Source organism: Ruditapes philippinarum, unplaced genomic scaffold (assembly GCF_026571515.1).
Source record: "Ruditapes philippinarum isolate M1 unplaced genomic scaffold, ASM2657151v2 ctg39_1_1_1_1, whole genome shotgun sequence".
NCBI lineage: Eukaryota > Metazoa > Mollusca > Bivalvia > Venerida > Veneridae > Ruditapes > Ruditapes philippinarum.
Window position 1 is genome coordinate 134441 of NW_026867092.1, and position 24290 is coordinate 158730.

A 24290-nucleotide genomic window follows, 5' to 3' on the forward strand; every position below is an offset into this window, starting at 1 on the left:
GGCAAAACCATATTCATTTTAGGGAAGATATCAAAATGAGAACAATACATGACTGTGTAAATAGAAGGTACATATTTTTATCTAACTCAACAATTTTCGTCAAAAGCGAGTGCACATTGTTGTTTTTTTTTTACTGTAAATGAAGTTCCAATGTCGTTTTAAAACCAGTAAGTCTGTATCAATGCTATTTTATGACCTTTATGATGCCTCACCAAATATCTATAAACTACCCCTTGTTATTACCAAGAAAAAAAATTATAAAAATAAAGTGGATTACTAGTTACAGACATAGTCCTATGTCGGTGATAAAAATCATGTGTATGTTTTGTTTAAAGGCACCGCAATCGTGCAAGAAAACATGTGGGCTTCGAACAGACGGACAACAGACAGCCATCAAGTCTAACTCCTTATAACAACGCTTAGTGCTCTTATGAGCTAAAATGGGACTGAAAATTATATAAAAAATGCAACTAGAGAGCTAAGATGTATTAAAGGGAGATTACTATGCAATGATAACAGTCATATGGTTTAAGAGTTAAGTCCATTTGAGCATTGGTTAGAGAATCAATTTTATAAGAAATAATATTTTTCTTAGTAAACATTTTCATATATCATCAGTTTAGGGGATATACCAACAGTTCAGGAAATAATGTTTCGAAAAATGTATAGCTATGCAAAGATGAGAAGTAGTTATTATTCTAAAATGCATTACAGACGATGCTAAAACAATAAAAGCGCACTTGTTGCAATCCAGGACAAGTTATATTGCTAATATATGACTTACAGCGAAACCACCTGGTTTAAAAAACAACATTGTTTTACAAATTTATCGGAATTTTTAATCAACATCACAATTAAATGAGCATGTAAAGGCCTTGCCCCACATCCAACCCGCTCGCCAGACTCTATCTCTCTCTCACACACTCACACAAACACACACACGCGCGCGCTAGCGCACACATGTTTTAAGTTGTGCACGGAGAACAACTTCACCAATAAACTGAAATGAAGCAAAAAAAGACTGTCCTAGTGTCATTGAAAAAAAAAAGGCAGTTTTTATAAGAATAGACCAAATTAATTTGACAAGTAATAGGGAATGTAGCTTCCCAAACATAGTTTATGCATTTACTTATTCAAATAAAATAGAGAAATACAGAATCCCTAAAGAAAGCCCAAACACGACAAAATTGAAAATGTTGCAGGTTCGGTTTGATTAAGCATGTTCATGGACAGTACTGGAAAGTTCAAGTTACAATTCACGCCCCTAGCACCGGTTAAAGCAGAATTTAACATTTAAACACGAAAATGGTGAAATTTTGAATTTACAGCCATCCATAGATGTGTTCATACGGCGATTATCATGGAACCTTCAAGACAGATTCAGTAAGAATTTATGGAGGTGGTTAAGGAGGTGACGTTTTAGGTGTTTTTTATTTCAATTTTTAGTTCAGACCGGAACCATTTGAGCATTTTATGTAAAGCGAAGACTCGTCCCTGTATAGTTTCAAGACTCTAAGGCAAGCAAGTGAAGAGTTTATTTATCTCTGTATCCATTTGAGCATTTTGTCAAGGACTTATCATGGAACCTTCAAGACAGATTCAGGAAGAATTTACTTGATTTCAATAAAAAAAATTGCAATAACAGTATTTAACCCAAATGTGAGCATAGTATATATTTAAACAATCATTCATGATATGCACATTACATTGTAATAAACGTATGATAAGAGTTGGCTATTACTGTGCAAAATATCTTTAAAAAAAATACTAATCTATTTATGGTACATGATTCCACTGTACAATAGTCGATAATTATTGGCTGACGGGTAATAATTCACCTGAATAATTATGCGCGTGGTTGAAGTTGTTAAATATTAACAGCGCATAATAAATTTATCGAATTAGAAAAACTTCAGATTCCTAATCACGTGAAAATCTGATATCTACATGTGCATGTACATTGTATATTGTATAGCTCATATATTTTGATTTATCTCATGCTAATCAAGTTTAAATTTAAATAACTGATAAAATAAAATTTTCAATTATCAATATCTGAAATGCTGTTACTGTGTTAAATATTAAGGTATAATTATATTATAGTTCAACAGCAATTACGTTTATTGAAAACAGCTGTTTGGTTAAAGATACAAAGGAAGTATAAACAAGTTTAGGTTTTTTTTCCTTTGTTAAGTATCGTTAATAATAATAAATAGAGGATAATTACTGGTTTTTTGGAGAATATAGATTTTATCTCAGTAAGTATTGAGATTTAACATAAATATTTTCAAGAATTTCTTGGGTTACGTTTCAGTAGCGCAATGAAGATGATTATACATTGTACAATATACTATCGAAAAAGATTTACAGTTCACTCAGTTTTAAACTTATTTCTCATTTATTTAGTTTTGTATCTCACCTAAAATAGTCAAAATAAGATATGTTGACATAATTTATCGAGCAATAATTTAGATTGACTTAACATATACGAAAGGTAGATCAGAAAGAACGGAAAGGTAAAATAATATCTGTTTCATTTTTAACAAATGTCTTAAATTTCGTGTCTTGGGTTTAACTCTATTAGATTTAGTGTTGCAGTTGTAAGGAATGGCTGGATAATATGAACATCATAAAAGTTTAAAACAAATATTAGGCGATTCAAACATAAATGAAAAGTTTACATTCAAACACCAATGTATTTTTTTATTCTATTGGCATTTTCCTTTTACTTCAGGTACCTTATAAGGCTCTCTTCGTAGTGTCAACTAGTACCGTCTATGCTCTCTTTAATGGCATTTGACAAAGAAAATTCTAGAAGAAAACTTATACAATTCTTTATTGCCTTAAGAGATGTTGGAAAAGGAAGCTAGGTACCACATCTGTGATGCATTAGATCCTTCGCATGAATGGGAACGCAAAAACAATTTGTTGGTATTGCTCTTGTCTCAAAGGACGAAATTTTAAATGAAAACTTTTCCATTTTCAAGGACTTTACACGATATTTGCATGCACTATCTGACAAAAGAACGCTGCAGTCGAGAGTGGTATATCATGAACGTATTGCTGTAGCTTTAAATGCTGGTGCTAAGAACTTTTACGAACATGGAGAATGTCGTCTGTTGGATCCTAGTAGGAAACTTCTATTTGAAATCATTGATGAAGAGATTGAAAGTAAAACAGGAAATATAATGGACAACACAAATAAGATAATAACTTTTGACAAGGGTGGAAAGGGTGTTTTAAAAAATATGAAAAAATCATATACTAAATTATTTCATGGGTTAAACGATTCTGTCATACTTCTGTTCTCGTATTTTATTCCATGTTCTATTGATTTCTATAATTGCTCTAGACTAATTCACAAGTTTGTCAATGTTTCTGGTCTTAACATGGCGATCTGTTACGAAAGTATTTATAAGTTTTCCGACAAATGTTTATCCTTAAGCCAGATAACTATGGAAAACGTAGTTGTTGTTGACTGTGACGAAATATGGACAGAAATTCGAAGCCAAATAAAGCCTTTAATTAACACAGATACATTTCGATTTAAATATGAGTTTCTTAACGGCGAGTATGATAATGACTTTGATGATGATTTTGAAGATTTCGCTGACGATGTTTTGGACTTTAGAAAGAGTACACGTATGAGGCAGTTTGGGAAAGCACTTTGTAGAAAGATGATGAAACGATACAACAATTTCATTTCTTTAAAATAGTTGATATGATAAGAAATATAAAGAAAATGTAATATAGGATACGATTGTTTATAATTAGAACTGATTTGAAATTTCTCCTCAATTTTAGGTTTTTGTTACAGTTAGAGTAATGTACTGTTTCAAATATCATTGTACCATTTTTTACGTGTTATCCAATGTGAAAAATATGACCAGTATGTACGTAGTACTTAAATGTTTAAATAGATATAGAACACAAAGTATGTAAACAGATTATATTTATCATTGTATACCTCTGCCAATTTGTGTATAACAATTATAATAAATAGCTTTTTATCTATACAAACATGGGTACCTTATCGGACGTATTGCAAATCGATACATTCATGTCACAGTGTTTTAGATGTGGTTATGTTAAATGGGCATATATTTTTTCACAAACAAACAATTAAAACGAAAGTAGGAAAAGAGGCGTAACTTTTTTCTATCGGCGGCAGTTAGAAACGGATGACTGCAGATTTGCAAGTAAGATCTTTTCTTCAGTTTTATTACTTCTTTAAGTTAAGCATTTCCTTTTGACATGAGAAGTATCGTTTGCTATATCTAAATAAGTTATGATTTAACCTGGATTAATCGGCTGATTAATGTTGTTTTATGTCACACTTAACACAAATGATACCTTAAATTCCTGTTCATCACTCGGTATCTTATAATATAAGGAGCTGAAGACCTCGTTTGTAAAAAGTTTCAATGGTGTAACATTTTCTTTCCTAGTTAGACGAAGTTGTATTTTTCAAACAAACGAAATGACAGAGGAAGAAACTGTGTGCTATCGACAAAAGTTAGTTAAATTTCTAGTTGCTCTACGTGACGTTGGTTTGGAAACCAAGTTCCATATATATGATATATTACTGGATCCAAACAGAACAAGAAAACGTAAAAGTCAATTTATTACAGTTGCTATCGTATCTAAAGAGGAAGTGATTGAAGAAAACTTTTCTGTGCTAGAAAAATTTACGGATTATTTACACGGACTCCATGACCCTTCGGCTTTAGTTACAAAGGTTGTACATTACGAACGTGTCGCATTCGCAATGAATGCAGGTGAGAAATACTTTTTTGAACACGGGGAATGTAGAGTATTTGATCCGTACAGAAAGTTTCTTTTCAAAATAATTGATGAAGAAACATCACAAAAGAAGAGAAATAAACGGAAGGAACCTTATACACGGAAAGGAATACACACATTAGACAAAGGCGGTTTAGGGGTGTTAGAAAATATGGAAAATGCTTACATGAAAATTTATAATAATATCAACGATGCTGTTATTCTGCTATTTTCGTTTTATATTCCATGTTCTATTGATTTCCACGACTGTGCCAGAGTACTACAGGAATTCGTAAAAGCATCTGGACATAAACTGGTCATTGGATTTGAGCATATTCATCACTTAACCGACCGAAAACGATCTCTCAAATGGCTGGAAATAGAAAACATTACAGTTGTCAGTAATAAAGAACTAGAGAGACAACTCTCGTGTCAGCTGCAAGGTTTGTTAAGGCAGAATGACGACGATATTGGATGGGTGGAATGTGATGGCGACGTAGATAATACAGAAGATGTACTTCATGCGTTCTGTGACGATGTTCATGGACACAGAGTCGGAAAACATTCCAGATGTTCTGGAAAAATGTTATGTAGAAGAATCTTAAAACAAGTATAATGCTTCAAACTAAATATTGCTAATCACGATATTTTTTTTCATTACTATAATGACACATGTAGGTATTCTTGCATTTTCTTATTCGAAGCACAACATTGCCTTCATTTACATTAAATTCTTTTTTGTAAATAGTGCTTATGAATTAATAATGAAAATATCATTAAATCAGTGTCGTTTTCTTCAGAAAGTGGTAATATAAACAACGTCTTTTGGTTGCAATAAGTGGATCATGAAAAAATAATGAATTGTGAGAAAATGATATTTAAACATATTTGTTGTTGTTGTTGTTTTTGTTGTGAAAGTGGACAAGTTTGGTCAAGACTTCTAATACGGAGGTCATGGGTTTGAATTCTACTGGTGGTGGCATGATTTTTTTCTATTTCGGCTTCTATAAAATATACCTTGACACCCTGGAAGAAGACAATTGCGTGTCTTATAGCGCATGCATAAATGTCTACAGTAGGTCCCATACATGGTGTTAGGCATTAATAGGAAAACAAATAAAACAAACAATACATATTTGTATTGTATTGTAGTAGTGTGGTGTAGTGTAGTGGGGTGGAGTGAAGTGCAGTGCAATGTAGTGTAGTGTAGTGTAGTGTAGTGTAGTGTAGTGTAGTGTAGTGAAGTGTAGTGTAGGAAGATCTCAGGCGCCCCTCCGTGCATAATTTCTGGCACGAACGGGCACCTGATTAGAACCACAAACTGTGAGGGGCAAGTGGTTTCAAGTCAACGATCTTAACCACTCGGTTAATTTTGTCAATTGTAAAAACCTGTTTAGAAGAATAAGTACATTCATATCTATTGCATTTTTAAGCAAGTGGGGTGTTTTCGTATCAAAAAAGAAAAAATAAGGGAGATCACTTGCATAATTTTTCAAGCGGAGATTTTTTCCACTGCCGATTTCCGTATTAGTTAGGCTGTTTTATTTTACCCTACTATAGAAAAGGGTTATTAACAAAAGAATTAATAATTAAAAAAACATGTATTATTTTAATCTTTTTTAATTTCCTTATATTTCCGTGAAATCAAAACACTAATTTCATAGCGTTTTTATAGCTTATTTTACAATAATAATGATATCTCCAAATTGTCTATGCAATTGCATTCCCCTTAGTCTATCTCATACGTCGCTCCTCTCCGTAAAACCCTGACGGGTGTAAATCTACATGAATACAGTATCTGATCAACATTCTCGGTTATATTAAAGGCCCATCATGCGTTAGAAATGTTTTAGTTTATATTTCTCTAAAGCTAAAATTTCTCGCTTTTTTATTTTGTGTGTTCTGTTATAGTTTTTAGTAATGTTCTTATTGGCCATATAACTAAACCATCTTTTGCCTCTGTTGCTTTTTGGCAATTGGTACAGTAATAGTGATAAAGTATTTTTACATGCAAGTCAAAATACTACTTTGTTTACATTTTGATCCTTTTATACAAAAATAACTTCACAGATAATTTCTTCAGGTGATTATCATCTAAAAAGCTTTAAAACTGATTTAAACATGATAAAACTAATCTTTACCTTCAAAAGAGAAGTAAAATTTTCTGAATTCAATTTCTGAGACATAATATGCCTTTAACGTTCTCTTGAGCAGTTATTGATAATAAAAGCTTATCTGATAAAGTGCTTTGTTTGCAAATATAGGTTGATTTCTTTTCTTTTTTTTCTTTTCCTGTGTAACTTGAAATACCGCTTGATAACGAAAAAGATTTGATTTGAATGGCCAATGAAACAGTATTAAACTGTCTTGAACACGGTTTAAAACATGATTCATACTCTTGACGAATTGTTGTTTTTTTAGCTTACCTGAGCACAAAATGCTCAAGGTGAGCTTTTGTGATCACAATTTGTCCGGCGTCCATCGGCCGTCAGTGCGTCCGTGTGTCCGTCGTCAAAATTTTTTAAACGACTTCTCCTCAGAAATCACTTGGTCAAAGTTGATGAAATGCTCCTAGCATAAAGCTTTACTAAAATTGTTAAAACGGTTCTGCTCCATTGAACATATGGGTCAGAAGGGCTAAAATAGATTTTAAAAATAGAACCTTTAAATATTTTCTTCTCTGAAAGTGCAAGGCCTTGAGCTTAGCTATTTTGTGTGTAGCATCAACTGATAAAACTCTACAACACGTGTTCAAGTTATAGCCCAGGGTTCAAAATTTGCCCCGCCTAGGGTGTCATGATCTTTCAATAATGTAGTAAATACTTTTAAAAATCTTCAAAACTGCAAGGTCTATATCTTAGATATTTAGCATGAAACATTATTTGGTGGACCTCAATAAAAATTGTTCAAAGTTTAGCCTTTGGGTCAAAAGTGGCCCCGCCCCGGGGGAACATGGATTTTCCCTATAATTATGTAAGTAGTGAAACCTTTAAAAATGTTTCTTCTCTAAAACCATGAAGGCTAAAGCCGATGTTTTTATCCGTGAAAAATCTAGTAGACCTCTTCCAACCAATGACTTCTCATAGCAACCAGTGACTTTCCATGGTAACTATTGATTCCATAACAACCAGTCGCATAGCAACCAATGACTATCCATAGCAATCATTGTCTTTATAGCAACCAGTGACTTACCATAGTAGCAATTGACTTCCATAGCAACCTTTGACTTTTTATAACAAAGATAAATTTCCATAGCAACCATTGACTCCATAGCAACCAGTCACTTTCCATAACAACCATTGACTTCACTAGCAACCAGTGACTTCCCATAGCTACCAGTGACTGGTATAGCAGTCAATTAATTTACATAGCAACCATAGACCTCTTTAGCAACCAATGAAACTACATAGCATGCAGTGACTTTTCATAGGAACCAGTGACTTTCCGTTGCAACCAGTGATTTCCATAGCAACCATTGACTATTCATAGCTAGCAACCAGTGACCTTTATTGCAACATGGACTTCCCATAGTAACGAGTGACTTTCCAAAGCAAACTGTAAATTTCCGTAGCAACTAGTGACTTCCATAGCAAACATTGACTTTTTACATAGCAACCAGTGACTTTAATAGCAAACATCAACTTTCCATAGCAACGAGTGAATCTACCATTGAATTTCATTGCAGCCACTGACATCTAAGAAAACCATTGATTTTGTATAGCTACCAGTGACTTCTTTAGTAACAATTGTTTTTCCTCAGCAATAGCAACCAGTAATGTTGACACGCACACTATGTTAGCTACAAATATAAACTTTGTAATCACAGTTCAGATTTAGATTTTATATCTGCTTTTCATTTATAGTTTAAATTATTACCTGTTTCTTGTCATAATCAGGTGAGCGATATTAGGGTCATCGTGACCCTCATGTTTAATATTATTTCTACATGGGTTTACAAGAGGAAATAAACTTTACTTTCTCATGGGCATTTTTTTAAATAATATGCTTTAATAATATTTTAAAATAGGTTCTGGTTAATATCCAAACTTATTCAGTTAAGTATTCTTCATATAGTTTCGTTATGAAATAATTTAAATTCTAGACATAAGAAATGCATCTGTTTATTACTAAAAATTCTATATTTTGGTATTTTGTATATAGTTTTTTATCTTGAACAGTTTTTTCGTGTGTTTTACTGAATATTTACGTCTCACATTAATTAACATTTTGAAAACATACAATAATTATGATTATTCTCAACAATACAATTTGTCAATACCGATTGCACAATACGTAGTAGCACATGCTATAACGTAAATCCACAATGATATAAACCTAATTAACTTCACACATCTGTGTTACAAAATTATTAAAAAGTGACAGCCACGCAGACGTTACCACGGAAATTTACTGTCGTATTTTATTTTTTCTCCCTAAATATTCAGGGGTGTTATATTAAACTAAAGATTTAAATTGAAATTAAAAAAAAATAATCCTCAAGCGAATTGATGAGATTTATAGGTTTTTTTTAAAAATTTAATTCCTTTTTCTATTTTATACATTATACGTATTCAATACCCCCATGCATATCCTTTCAACATCTTCATATATATAAATTTAACGCGACGTTTAAATGACTGGTTTACAACATGTACAATGATTCATACACGGTGAGGAAGTTGACGTACCCATTTATTCGACTATTACACGCTTGCTTTAATAGCGAACAAAAGTACAGAAAATACATGAAAAATATGTGACAAATATTTCAATGAATGTAACAGGAAGTGAAAATGCTTGAAGAAAATTATCATTGTAGTAGAGGGAGGGTTAGCGACGGAGCAAAGTGTACAATTAAATCTTATGTTTTAAGGATTTAATTTTAGGAATAGACTTAAGAAAATCACATCTACAAATAGGAAGTGTGCTTTTATTTTGTAGTGATTATCAAAATTGTGTTTGGATATAAATATGATAATTCTTCTTTCCTTTTGTTTTAACAGGAAACTAATTCACAGTTGTTTAAGTGCTTATTGTTTTACAAGTAATAAATAAATGTTTAATTACAGCTGTGTCTAAGTAAACAAACAACTATTAATATAGTTATTCAGTTTCAGACAGTGACGTTAATTAGAATATGAGCACACATTTATTTATAATATGATTCGAAATAAGACTTGTATCTATCGTAGTTATTATTAATATGTGCGATAAGTGACACACACAAAATGAGCGCTAATATAAAATGTGTCGTTGTAGGGGATGGGTAAGTAAAAATTATTTACGTTATTATTCCGTTTATTTAACTAAACTACAGTAACGCATATAATTATGAGGTGAAAATCCTGATAAAAACTGTACAGAAACGGTGTAAAAATTACTAAAAAAACTATTTTTTACTGGATATGTTTGAGAGCGAACATACAGGCACCCGAATTAAAGTGTATATGGCCGGTGAAATATACGATCCCAACTAGATATGTTATCTGAAGTGATTTTTTCAACATCCACACGCTTCCAGAAACGAGAGTGTTAAGTAGAAGAAAGAATGGTGTATGGTGTATGGAATTTAGCAGCACCACACCTATTTGATAAACTGTTACCTTCAAATAAGTTAAAGAAAAAAAGCATATATTTAACATTCAGTGTATTACTGCTCAAAATTAATAGGTCACCATTTGACAACTTAATACTATTTAAGGACATGATTGGTGTCATGTCCGGGGTCAGTACTCTTAGTGCCTGAAAGGGCAAATGGACCCTTATTAAACTTAGAACGCAGACACATAAGTTAAGAAGTAAGTAACAATTGAAACAAGAAACATAGTAATCGTTGCCATGGTAAAAAAGAATAGAATGTGACACAGTACCATCTTATTCAGATGAATCAACTTCATGTTTTATAGTTTGATGCCTGATTAAATTTCATTTAAATGTCGCAAATAACTCGTTTATTGCAAAGTTGACAAAATTTAAAACACGTTTTATCCTTTCATCATATACACTAAATTCAATCCATTGGTGATATGACGCGTAAAGATTTAAAGATTTTGTGTCAAACTTAAACACAAATCTTGTATGTCAAATTTATTCACAAGGAAAGGAAATGTGCACTTGTGGGCCTCATGTTTAGAGAACAGTCAATATATCAAAACTTTAAACAAACATGACATCAATAATTGATATTGATTTAGATTTATAATATCATAATGTAGTTATTGTAAAGAAAAAAGTTTTTTGTATGCTTTTTTGGAATGAGTTCAATAACCAGGTTTATCAGCTGAAACGATCAGCAACTTGAACTTCTTTTATTTTTCTTATTTTAATGTGTATAAAGCTATATAATTATTGTTTGGATTTTAGAAAAAGAATGCTGATATGAAATAAAAATGGTAATAAATTGCCTTAAAGCGAGTGGCACATGCACAATACCATTGCTAACGCATAAAACCCTACTTGAAATAGCAAAATAATATTTGTTCATGAATATTTTATTCTGTTTATGTACATTATTCATGTGTGTTAAATAACAGAGACATTCTATGTTACAACTTTTTTCGCGAATCAACCATATAAAAATGAAACCAATATAATTTGTTTCTGTTGATAAATTTTATAAAAAAAATTTCATAAGATATAGCTTTATACCCTTTAAATTGACTTTAAAATAATTAAATATGAATTTATATACTACGAAACGCCTATCAATATTATTATATAAATGCTTCGTCACTAAATTGAATGCGTGTATGGTTGGTAAACTATTTTATCTTGTACTGAGTGACCCATATTTTTTATCCTATATCAAAGAGCATGCTAGTTGATATGGTTAAGATAATTAGTGATTCGAGTTACATGTATACAATGTTGGTAGTCATTAGAACTTGAGCTGCACTAAGTCATAATTTAGTCATACCAGTCTCATGACCTCTGCCCAAGAAAATAATATTCTCATAGTTTGGTGTTCTTTACATACTAAAATAACATAAAATACAATGTGGTATTTTCTACCATGTGAAAAGATCACAGTAAATAGCATTTTTGATGTTATGTGAAACGAACACTGTAGACATTGAAACAACAGAGACTATATGACATTAATTGATGAAAAACGCAGACTGAAAATGACATTGATTGACGGCATAAAAAACCCGAACACTGTAAATGACATTGATTGACGGCATGAAAAACCCGAACACTGTAGATGACATTGATTGACGGCATGAAAAAACGGATTGGTGGCATTGTTTCATATTTTGTTGAACGAAAACTGTTGATTTGCAGAGATTTGCGATACAAGTACAATGTATATAGAATGAACACTACAGATGCCATTGTTTGAGGTTATGTACAGAAGACTTCGAATGACATTAATTGATGATATTATGGAACTGTCAATAACTACGATTTACATTTTGTAAAACGAAGACTGTAAATGACATTGTATGACGATATGTAAAACAATCATTATAGCTGATATTTACTGTCAATATGCAGATGATAAACGTTATGACTGTAAAAGGATACTGTAATTACATTTTTATACGTAAAATAATATCTACAGATGACATTTTTAAATACATGTAAAACGAAACCCGTGGAATGAATTTACTGACGGTATCTAAAACGAAGGTTCTAAATGACATTGTTTGCCAATATGTAGAATGAACACTATAGATGACATTGTTTTGACGTTATGTAGACGAACAATAAAGATGTAATTAATGATATGTAGAACGAAAACTGTACATCACATTGGTTGACAATATGTAGAAGGAATATTGTAGATGACATTGTTTTGACGTAATGTAGACGAACAATATAGATGTTATTAATGATATGTAGAACGAAAACTGTACATCACATTTGTTGACAATATGTAGAGAAGGAATATTGTAGATTGACATTGTTTTGAAAACGTAATGTAGACGAACAATGAATAGATGTAATAAATGATATATAGAACGAAAACTGTACATCACATTTGTTGACAATATGTAGAAGGAATATTGTAGATGACATTGTTTTGACGTAATGTAGACGAACAATATAGATGTAATAAATGATATGTAGAACGAAAACTGTACATCACATTGGTTGACAATATGTAGAAGGAATATTGTAGATGACATTGTTTTGACGTTATGTAGACGAACAATATAGATGTAATAAATGATATGTAGAACGAAAACTGTACATCACATTGGTTGACAATATGTAGAAGGAATATTGTAGATGACATTGAAAGGCAAACTGTAGATGACATTCATTGACAATTTGTAGAACGAACGCTGTTAATGACATTGACTGACGATATGAAGAAGGAATACCTGTAGATAACATTGTTTGAAAGTTTGCAGAATGAAAACTATAAATGATATAAGTTGACGCGTAGTTGAATATAAATTGAACACGGATGCCATTGTTTTACAGTTGGTAGAACAAAAATGAACGATTACATTATAAGAATTAGTTTAAACTATTGATATTTCAGTTTATCAGTAGTCTAAGAATGATTAATCATGAACTTCAAATAAATTGTTCTTTTCAGAGGTGTTGGGAAGACGTGTTTAATGAAAACATACGTAGATAATTCATTCCCTTCAGAATATGTACCGACTGTGTAAGTGTTTTGTCTTTTTACCAACAAGATATCTATCATTTAATTATAAACCTGATTTGATACATATGTACAAAACAAAATTTCCCTTAGTATCTGACGAAATTCTGAGTAACTATTTAAATTTATATATTTGATGGTTGGAATTCTTGTATTTACAATGACTTCCAACGTTCCAAGTCAAATTCTATAAAACGTGTGATACAAATTTACAACAACATATTGGACAGAACCTTATTGAAATGTTCATTTCTTTAGTATTTGATAAATTTCAAAATTGATCAGAATAAGGACTTCGGAAATTGTCCTGCTTTGGGTTATAAATAGTTCTTTATTGAAGAAAGGGTTTCAATATACAATATACAGAAATTCTGAAATTGAATATCCAGCATTATGAAGTCTCTGACCTGGTCTGATCAGAGAGAAGCTGATTAATCTGGCTCTGTTCTTATGACTCGTTGCTGGCTTCAACGATTCAAATCAGTATAAATAAAAACAATCTTGAATTTTAGAACCGTTACATTATTATGACGTCATGGCAAGTCATGCAAGTATTTCTCACCACCTTTTGATTATAAAGTCGAGTTCAATGTTTATACTATAATCATTTTTTCGTGAAATTCTATACTGATTAATAACATATGACTTATAAACGAAGAATTTATGACTTATTTCCGATGTTAACATCTCACTATAGTTGTGTATTATATGCAGAATATTAGTTATAAGTGTAAAACAACTAGCTGATTGCTCGTTTCCGGTCTCACACCCTTACACATCATACTACGTAAGCGTTTGCACTAATACAAGCTATAACTCATTTTAAAGCAGCGCGCCCCTAGATTTATGTTAATTTTCATGCATTTTTGAATGCATTTAAAAGTAAAATATTGTAAGGTGAACCAATAAAGTAATTTAGATATTGCAATCGGCACTTACAATCCACAAAAATTAACAAAAAGTGGTCATTATAAGCAAAAACAGCCCTTACTGCGTTAGTAACGCAGTAGAATTATAGTGATAAAAATACTGCCAAATCAATCTTAAACCGCACATAACATGTAAAATATAACTTGGATCTCGAATGTTTTTATCTCTTTAAAAGTTTAGTGCATTTTCTCAATATTGATTTTCTTGAAATATTTTGGCTCATCTGGAGGCGTGCAGCTTTAAGATTCGGTTTCTTTTGATTAGAATATTCAATTCTCATGAATATTATCCAAACTTATCCGCTCTTTGGTGGTGGAGGGGGTACAAATATCACACCATAGACATACTCTTTATGATAATATATGTCTCAGACAGTCAAAAATAATCAATTGTAGGACTGCATGTTTGCTATATGACGATAAAGTTCTCAAATATCTGTAATTGTTTTGTAATATCTTATCTGAATTAGTATCACCAGGAGGTCTGAGTTAAATATCTATAATAAACCCAATACAAACCATATTGTTAGCCATACTAAATACTATCTTTCTATACACGTATCTTTTAGAACATTTAATTTTTATAATGACTACTTTTCACCTCTTTCATCCAAACTTTCGATGATTAGGAATAATGAAAATGTGTTGCTTATGGTGTTTCTATTCTATAACCATGTTCAAATTGGTAAAATGATATTGTAATTTAAGTGCCAGTTATGTTGCAGTTTTTTTTGGGGGGGAGGGGGAGTGGATTGTTTAGCATAATTAAATATAAATATTCTGGGCGTTTAGCATAGTTCGTCAGTAATTAAGTGTGGAATTTAAAATAAGAAGGAGTATGTTTTGGAAATGCATTTAATTATGACAAATCAAAACGTTGGAATTTACTTTTGTTCTGTTTATTTTTCTTTTCTTATATTATTTTTGTCAAGGCGTTATTATTGTGGCTCCAATATTATGAGGGTGTTATACCTTTTTCAAGTACAATACTTAACTTTTTGATCTTGAGAAATGAACACAAGGCTAAAGAGTTAAGTGAACATCATTGAAACTTCGCTGGTGCAAACGCTCGAAGTTTAGTTAAGGTGCGTAATTTAAAAAAAAATAAAAATGCTATTTTAGAGGAAATTGGTCTGTAATGGAAGGTCGGTTGTACAATCAATAATTATATTGCTAGTATTTAGTATCAGACTTAACAACGAATTACATATTTGGTGTTATTAGCAAGTGTGAGATACATGATCAGATCTGATGTAGCATATACTTATACAGCAGATAATAAAGAGTTCTAGAATATTAATATTCGTTATATAAATGTTCATACTAAATCACTTAAAACTTAACAACACTGTTTTAAGCATGAGTTTATAAGTATGTCCAAATGATACATTTCTATTGCTTTATGAATATTTGAAATATTGATGGAAAATATGCCCCTTGTTGACCAATCTCTTAAATTCAAGACATATTACAAGTTCTTTTCTAATCAATATATGTCAGTATATGTCAAAATATTTTTTTATATATATTCTTACTTTCCAGAAGACATAATATGTTTCTTTAAGTGTTTTATCATAAAGTTTTATATTTTCAGGTTCGATAATTATACCGCTATGTTACGGGTAGAGGGACAACCAATCAATTTAGGTTTGTGGGATACGTCCGGACAAAGTAATTACGACCGACTTAGACCACTTGCCTACCCTCAAACGGTAATAATCTAGTGATATACATGTACTCTATAAATGTCTACATATTTCACAATAAGGAAGTTATCATAGCAAATGTTAACCACCACCTGTTTCCTTGTTAATTAACGCTAATATATCAGTGCTGTTTGTACATATATAGACAATACCGATATCTCTTTTATATCAGTATTATGTCATAGGCTGTCAAAGCTTTCAATTTGGAACTTTCTGAATGTCAAAATTAAAATTTGCAAAGTAGTGAAGTATAATATCGATATGCATAGTTGCAAACTATATAATAAATGAATACTGATGGGCAAACATACCTTTTTTTATTTTGTGATGGCAACACGTCATATAAAGACCGCAGCAGAAAAATTATCTTCATCCCATCCATTTTCCACATTTTTTTCCATGAAATAGCTCTGGGTCTTGCAGTCTCCTGATTTATATATTGGTCTTGTTGTTTAATTCCAATTTCTTTACATTGTCGAGATTATTCTGTCTGATCTCTTTCTGTGCTAATGCACTTCTCTCCTTGTTGTTGCTATCTAACAGCCCAATCCCATTCTTCCTTCTGTTAATAATCCCACTATGACGTTTTGTTACAGTATGCTGTCTACTTCTTTGACTGTACTTTTTGCGTGTTTTAAACTTTATTTTCTTCCCGTCCAAACTCAGATGTTTGCCTCTGACACTCTCCTGTCTTCGCTGTCCCTCATCATTAATACTTGTCTTTATGACCATGTATTCCTCTGTGATTAAATTGATCGATAATTGCAATTTGGAAGTTCTGATGTAAAGACATATGCTGCAGGTGGTAACACAATGTAATCCTGATCTGTCTATGTTTTCCATCCATCTATCCAGCTGGCTACATATCTCTTTAATACTTTCAATGTCCGTCCACCTTCCTAAACATTTTACTGTTATCTATGGATGGCACTATCTTGTACTTGGTGTTGCTCACCTTTCCTTTCTTCAGTACCAGATTTCTAGATTTTGTTGGGTTAAATTTCATTCTTGCCCAACGAGCTCATCTAGATTCTGCAGCATCTTTTTTTCCTCTTTTCTCGACTTGGTTAACGTTCTTAGCGGCATCTTTGCTTCAGAATTGAAAGTTGGTACTCTGCTTGCTTTTTCTACTGTTTTTTACAATCAGACAAAAGAAATATACTGGCCGGTTTTTGCCTTGTTGTTATAAAAAAGTTTACAGTGAATCTCATGAGATGTTATCAAAGTAATGTTTGATAAGGTTTCGAATGTTTTCTGGAATATGATATCTGGTAATTGTCAAAACAATCAGTTGATGTCTTATGCTCCCGAATGCATCAGCCAGGTCAAGCCACAACACTGCAAGGTTGTTTTTGTTTGCTTTGGCTTCTTTGATGACCCTCCTCTTGTGTGTCCTCCTCTTGTGTGTTTAATATGAAATGGTTCAATCTTGGCTCCGGCGCGTCTAACTCCTTGACTGGCGTCGCTGAATTAGGTTTAGTTGTTCTAGGTGTTCATTTCTGTGTGTATCACTATAGGTCATCCTCAGATTGTCTTCTACTTGAGCTCAAGGACATTTCAGTCTTTCTGATTTTTTATCTCCGCCGAATAGTCTTTTAACAAACTTTTTTGGATTGGTGGAAACATGTTCTGTCTTCCATGCCCTTTCTTTGCGGTTTCTCCTGCTGTTGTCTGCTCTCATTAGCATTTAAACCTATTCTCGCATCAATTTTCTTAATTCCTTTCAACCAACTTTCTCCCCATCACTATCCTTTCTGAACTGCTTTTTGATATTCCTCAATTCCTTTCTGTTTTGTGCTGCTATCCTTCTTAATCTTCCATTGTTTCCCTCAGGTTTTCCCTTCCTCTCTACTACTCCAAACCGATCTCCAATTGCATACATGATGGTTATCATAGTTTGTACCTTCCTATCTATATGGCCAACCAGTGTGGTGTCCAACACTATTGCTACATCCTCATGAAACCCCTTTTACTGGTTTTTATCTGTAACTGGTGGCCACTTTATTCGTTACCCTGGCATCTGCCTATTGTATCCTGTTCTAATATATTCTTATCTTTGGGGTTGCATGTCTACCTCAGCCATCGCTTCTTTCTCTATATCATCTCGCAGAACTACACTGCTGCTGTCTTGCCTTTGTGCATTCCTTACTTATAAATTCTTAATTACAAATGTACATACATACAATATATGTAGCTTATATACTGTCTTTGTATTAAAATCCAAATGGCAAATGATTTGAGGTAATTGTTTTTAATTATTCTTAACAAATTATTTGAATAAAGGTACATGTATATGCTGAAAACGTTTAATGAAATGGGCTGGTAACTGTTTTTATGGCATAATGAGCTGTTATCTGTTTAATGGTGTAATGAGCTGTTGACTGCTTTTGTGGTGTAATGAGCATGTAACTGTTTTTATGGTGTAATGAGCTTGTAACTGTTTTAACGGTGTGGTGAGCAGTTAACTGTTTACGATGTAATGAGCATCCAAATGTTTTATGGTGTAATAAGCTTGTAACTGTTTTTATTGTGTAAAGAGCTATTAACTGTTTTTATGATGTAATGAGCTTGTAACTGTTTTTATTGTGTAATGAGCTATTTACTGTTTTAATGGTGTATGAGCTTGTAACTGTTTTTATGGTGTAATGAGCTTGTAACTGTTTTATGGTGTAATTAGCTTGTAACTGTTTTATAGTGTAATGAGCTGTTAACTGTTTTTATGGTGTAATGAGCTATTTACTGAGTTTATGGTGTAATGAGCTGGTAACTGTTTACGTCGTAATGAGCTTGTAACTGTTTTCATGGTGTAGTGAGCTGTTAACTGTTTACGATGTAATGAGCTTGTAACTGTTTTTCGATGTAGTGAGCTGTTAACTGTTTACGATGTAATGAGCTTGTAACTGTTTTTATGATGTAGTGATCTGTTAACTGTTTACGATGTAATGAGCATCCAACTGTTTTTATGGTGTAATGAGTTGTTAACATTTATGATGTAATGAGCTGTTAACTGTTTTATAATGTTTATGTAATAAGTTGCTGATTGTTTGATGATGTTTAAACTTTAAAGTCATGATTTGTCCATTGTTTTATGATGTTTGATGTAATGAGCTTTAAATCGTTTTATGATATTTCATGTTTGGTGTAATGCACTTTCAATTGTTTTATGACATTTTATGTTTGAAGTTATGGGCTGTTTACAGTTTTATAATATTTATATTCATGATATGATTTGTGTAATGTTTTATGACGTTTTATGTTTGTTTAAATAATTACAGGATGTGTTTCTGATGTGTTTTGCCGTTGACAATCGCGATTCTTATGAAAGCCTTAAACTTCGGGTATGTATTTTTTCTTTATAAACAATAGCTTTTATGAAACAAAATAAAAGTAAATATATTTATAAGTGCAAAGATATTATATGTATATTTATTTCATTTGCAGTATCTATAATAATAGTTGACTGAAGTCCCATAGGATAGGAAATATTCAATAAAAACAAATCGGTAAAAAAAATAAAAGCTTTGACATCACATGACTTGTATTTGATAAGTAAAGGCTATTGTTGTGTAACATTTTAATTGTGATACTTACACGGCGACTATTATACATGGAGTATAGAGTTTGAAGTGTTACTTGACATACTTGGTAAAAATGTAATATTCTTCCGAGAATATCTAGGGATAGGATATCATATTGTATAAAGTAGAATAAAACATAATCCGTGAATCTATTTCGTCTGCTTTATGGATAGCAAGTAGTATTTGTTCTAATGTCCGGATTTTTTTAACCATTTCTTGGTAAAGTCTAACAGTTATACGAAAGAACTGTAATAAGTGTTAAAGTGACAACTGTTGCATCATTGTATCCGCAAATATCGAACAAATGACGTCGAATAACCCGTCATTTTACCGGAAGTCAATGTCAAAACAGAAAGTTCACGGTCGAAAAAGAATGATGACTATTCCTGGATTTCTTTTACATTTACTACATGTCACATTAATAGTACAATGCCTTGTAAATTAAAGAAAACAGTCATTTTCTAAATGAAAACTCCACCGAATTACAAAAGCCTAAAAAAATATAAAATGTGAGTTTCTCACAAAGATAGAAATGAACACTTTAAATAGAAAGATATGCAAAAACTAATAAAGCAATATACCCCAAAACAAGTTAAAAGTCGTATTTTTGCGCTATTTAAGCCCGATTTGAAGGAAACTCGTTGCAACGCTTATCAACTTTGGGTCATTTTCTGGAATAACAGAGTAAGGGAATTATCTGAAATTTTGTACCTAAGTTATTAGTCTAGACCTACATCAAAATTGATCAAATGGAATATTAATCTAAAAAAATATGTACATGTATATCCAGTCCTGTCATATCAAAAAAACTCAGTGAAGACCCTTTAAAGAATAGAATAATTTCCTATAAAACCATATAAAACCTATACATGTTACAAAGGTTAATCATATAAAATATGTGTTGCATAACTTTACACTAAAAACGTGGATTTTGCTTTCAATTTGAAGTGGTCTACTTTAGTTTAAAATACATCCGCAGTAAAACAAAAAACACCGGAAATTGCAGTGCAAACTACTATAAAATAGTCTTTATATTGCTGGGATAAGTGTGCACAGCGTAGTCACTAATATTTTTGTCCAGACATAATAGTCATTTGAAAACTATCTTAAAAGACTATACTTGAAAAAAAGAAAAAAAGAAAAGAGAAATGAATAATTCCGTTTTATTTAATACCGGAGAATTCGTATTGATATTTCTTTCGAGTTTGTATTGATGCCAATCACACATATCATTTTCTTAATTTACTGATCCACGCTAATGGCATCGATCAATCACATAGATCATTTTCTTTACTTACAGATCCACGTTAATGGCATCGATCAATCACATAGATCATTTTCTTAACTAACTTATCCACGTTAATGACATCGGTCAATCACATAGATCATTTTCCTTACTTACTGATCGAGGTTAATGGCATTGATGAATTACATAGATCATTTTCTTTACTAACTGATCCACAATAATGGCATCGATGAATCACATTGATCATCTTCTTATCTTACTAATCCACGATAATGGCATTGATGAATCACATAGATCATTTACTTTACTTACCGATCCATATTAATGGCATCGGTTAATCACATAGATCATTTTCTTAACTTACTGATCCACGTTAAAGACATTGATCAATCACATAGATAATTTTCTTTACTTACTGATCCACGTTAATGGCATTGATGTATCACATAGATCATTTTCTTTACTTACTGATCCACATTATCCACATTAATGACATCGATGAATCACATAGATCATTTTCTTTACTTACTGATCCACGTAAATGGCATTGATGAATCACATAGATCATTTTCTTTACTTACTGATCCACGTTAATGGCATTGATGTATCACATAGATCATTTTCTTTACTTACTGATCCACATTATCCACATTAATGACATCGATGAATCACATAGATCATTTTCTTTACTTACTGATCCACGTTAATGACATCGATAAATCACATAGATCATTTCCTTTTTTACTGATCCACGCTAATGGCATCGATGAATCACACAGATCATTTTCTTTACTTACTGATCCACGTTAATGACATCAATGAATCAAAAAGATCATTTTCTTTACTAACTGGTCCACACTAATGGCATCGATGAATCAGACAGATCATTTACTTTACTAACTGATCCACATTAATGGCATCGATGAATCACATAGATCATTTACTTTACTTACTGATCCACGTTAATGGTATCGATGAATCACATAGATCATTTACTTTACTTACCGATCCACGTTAATGGCATCGATGAATCACATTTATCTTTTTACTTGACTTACTTATCCACAATATTGATATCGATTAATCACACATATCATTTTTCATAACTATCACATATTTATGGCATCGATGAATCACATAAAATATTTTCTTTACATACTGATCCACAATAATGATACCAATGGATCACATAGATCATTTTCTTTGTTACTGTTTCACATTAATGTTCGACTGTGTTCAGATGTTCAGATGTTGATTTTGCAGGCTGGTCAAACCAAAAAGTTTCAAAACGTTCAATGAGCTGGACTTTAAGTAGATTATATGTCAATGCAGACGACAATTTTCTTTTAGTTATAATCGTTTTTAACTTTGTTGTATACATAAGATAAATGTTCACCAACTACTACAGGAGAGCTAGCGTATTTCGTTTTAGCTTGCCAACTTTCATCTTTGCCATACAATTTGCTTGTGCTTGCGTCTTGCTATGAAATGATTGTTTTATGTTTCAGTTCCTCCCAGAAGTTCGGCATCACTGCCCATCAGTGCCACTTGTTTTAGTAGGAACAAAAATTGACAAAAGACCGAACAATCCGGACCATGATAAACAATTTATTTCTAATGGACGGGGTCATCATTTAATGAAAGAAATGGGGGCAAGACGTTACATTGAATGTTCAGCTATGACTCAGCAAGGGGTGACAAATGTGTTTGAGGAAGCAGTGAAAGTAGCTCTTGAACCGCCTCCAAAAATAAAAACCACCCGCTGCTTATTGTTGTAATGAGTTATATGTGTATATGTAAATGCAATATGTGTCTGATATGAGATGCTAATTATGATTGCATGGTTTTATGTCAACAAAAAGATATAACTTTGTGTCTTCTGGAACGGTAAGTTTACTTAGTGTTAATTTATCTTGCCAGTGCAAAAATATTTCAAACGCTTTTTGTTAATCTATCATGTCACCAATGAGTTGAGATATTTATTTGTACATAATTATTATTTCTGAAAAGAAAACGTTTACATGTATATTGCCAGTACTGTGTAGGTAAGAACAAAGACCAAAACATTTGTATTGTTTTTAATAATTAAAATCAGTGTATCTTTAAAGGCACATTAAATCTCATAAACGTTTTTCTGTAGAAAGTGCAAATACGTATGTATTTCATAATGTTATAACTCTCATCTGCCTTAATGTGAAATTATATGTTAAAAATATAGCAAAATGTAAAGAAAATGGTATTTCGACTTCCATACAAATTATTAAATCACTATTACTGATCTATTTACCAGAATGCAATAGATGTTTCAGCTTTATGACCAATGAGTAACATTTAAGAAACTGTGGCAGGGCACTATGTGATTTACAAACTAAAAAAGATCAAAAATACATGTACCTTTTAGCCAGCAGTTTTTTTTCCTGAAAATTGCTCTTCAAACCATTTCCGTACATATGCAGCTGGTATTGTTTTCCCTATCATTGTAAGAAATTGTCTCGAGGGGGATTTTAATCAAAGAAGGCCTAAGTGTTGGATTTTGCCTGTTTTAATGTTCCGGAAGCTAGGCCAAATACACGCTAAGTACTCTATCCAGAGTTGGTACCTCTTGATGGTGTGAATACTAAATACCTATTATAGTAACAACTCTCAATAGGACATGTGTAGTATTTTCAATGTGAAACAATCATATGTTTTATGGATCTATAAATGCTATAATGTTACCTTTTATAAAGTGTGTACATTTTTTTATTTGTTATCTACGAATTAAAGTTGATTATAAAGTTTCATAACTCTTGTTTGTTTATTTATGAGAATTCGACTATACATGAGGGGCATATTTTAATGAGTGGCAACAACTCAATTTAACCATGATTTTCCCGTGAAAGTACATATATGCATAATATTTTAAATTTATTTGAATTTCAGTAATGATTTTTTTAACTAACAGTTTATTTGTATACGATTTGCAATAAAATTTTAGCAGGTCATTTAAATACGTATGGTTTTGCATACTGGTTATTAACATGGCTGAGTTGCATTGTGATTTGAGAGGGGAGCAATGTTTTATTGCAAAATCCGTGGGTTAATGGGTAAATGCGCGTCAGAAATAAAAGCTTTGTTTAAGGAGAAAATGCCCTTCCATATCGTACAATTGCCAGGTAAATGTCAATGTTTAAGGAAGGTAGAACTTATGTTACGGATTACCCCCACCCTGGGCGGCTAATTTCCGCTACCACTGAAAAAAAACATCAGCACTGTCAAAGTCAAAGTTAACGAAGGTGCCATATATATCGTGGAAAGATAAGTGACATTTCGGGCCTTAGTGCGTCATATGTGTTTTCCATCTTGAAAGACAAAGTAAAGTTAAGGGAAGTGTGCGCCCGTTGGGTCCCGCATTTGCTAACTTCTGAGCAGTTGAAAAAGCCTCGACTA

General features: G+C 32.0%; 2 protein-coding genes across 4 annotated transcripts; both read left to right on the forward strand.

Annotated features, from left to right (window-relative positions):
- The first annotated feature begins 2034 nt into the window (after positions 1 to 2034).
- LOC132734835 (uncharacterized) lies at positions 2035 to 4122 on the forward strand. The gene is made up of 2 exons (XM_060721692.1): positions 2035 to 2258; positions 2735 to 4122. Exon 2 carries the CDS (start codon positions 2907 to 2909, stop codon positions 3714 to 3716), a length of 810 nt encoding a protein of 269 aa, XP_060577675.1. The 5' UTR covers positions 2035 to 2258; positions 2735 to 2906; the 3' UTR covers positions 3717 to 4122.
- LOC132734834 (ras-related protein ced-10-like) lies at positions 4113 to 23647 on the forward strand. 3 transcript variants are annotated; one of them, XM_060721691.1, is made up of 5 exons: positions 4175 to 4199; positions 13334 to 13405; positions 15926 to 16043; positions 19313 to 19375; positions 22370 to 23647. In XM_060721691.1, the coding sequence occupies exons 2-5, from the start codon at positions 13356 to 13358 to the stop codon at positions 22637 to 22639; spliced, it is 501 nt and encodes a 166-aa protein (XP_060577674.1). In that variant the 5' UTR covers positions 4175 to 4199; positions 13334 to 13355; the 3' UTR covers positions 22640 to 23647. The 3 variants fall into 3 exon arrangements, with proteins under 3 accessions (XP_060577671.1, XP_060577674.1, XP_060577673.1); XM_060721690.1 differs by lacking the exon at positions 4175 to 4199 and adding an exon at positions 9482 to 10048; XM_060721688.1 differs by lacking the exons at positions 13334 to 13405; positions 15926 to 16043; positions 19313 to 19375; positions 22370 to 23647 and adding an exon at positions 4449 to 6485 and having other exon boundaries at positions 4113 to 4199.
- Positions 23648 to 24290: the final 643 nt, after the last annotated feature.

Coding starts and splice junctions, on each gene's coding strand:
- LOC132734835 (XM_060721692.1), top strand. CDS start 2,907: ATGGGAACGCAAAAACAATTTGTTGGTATTGCTCTTGTCTCAAAGGAC.
- LOC132734834 (XM_060721688.1), top strand. CDS start 4,481: ATGACAGAGGAAGAAACTGTGTGCTATCGACAAAAGTTAGTTAAATTT.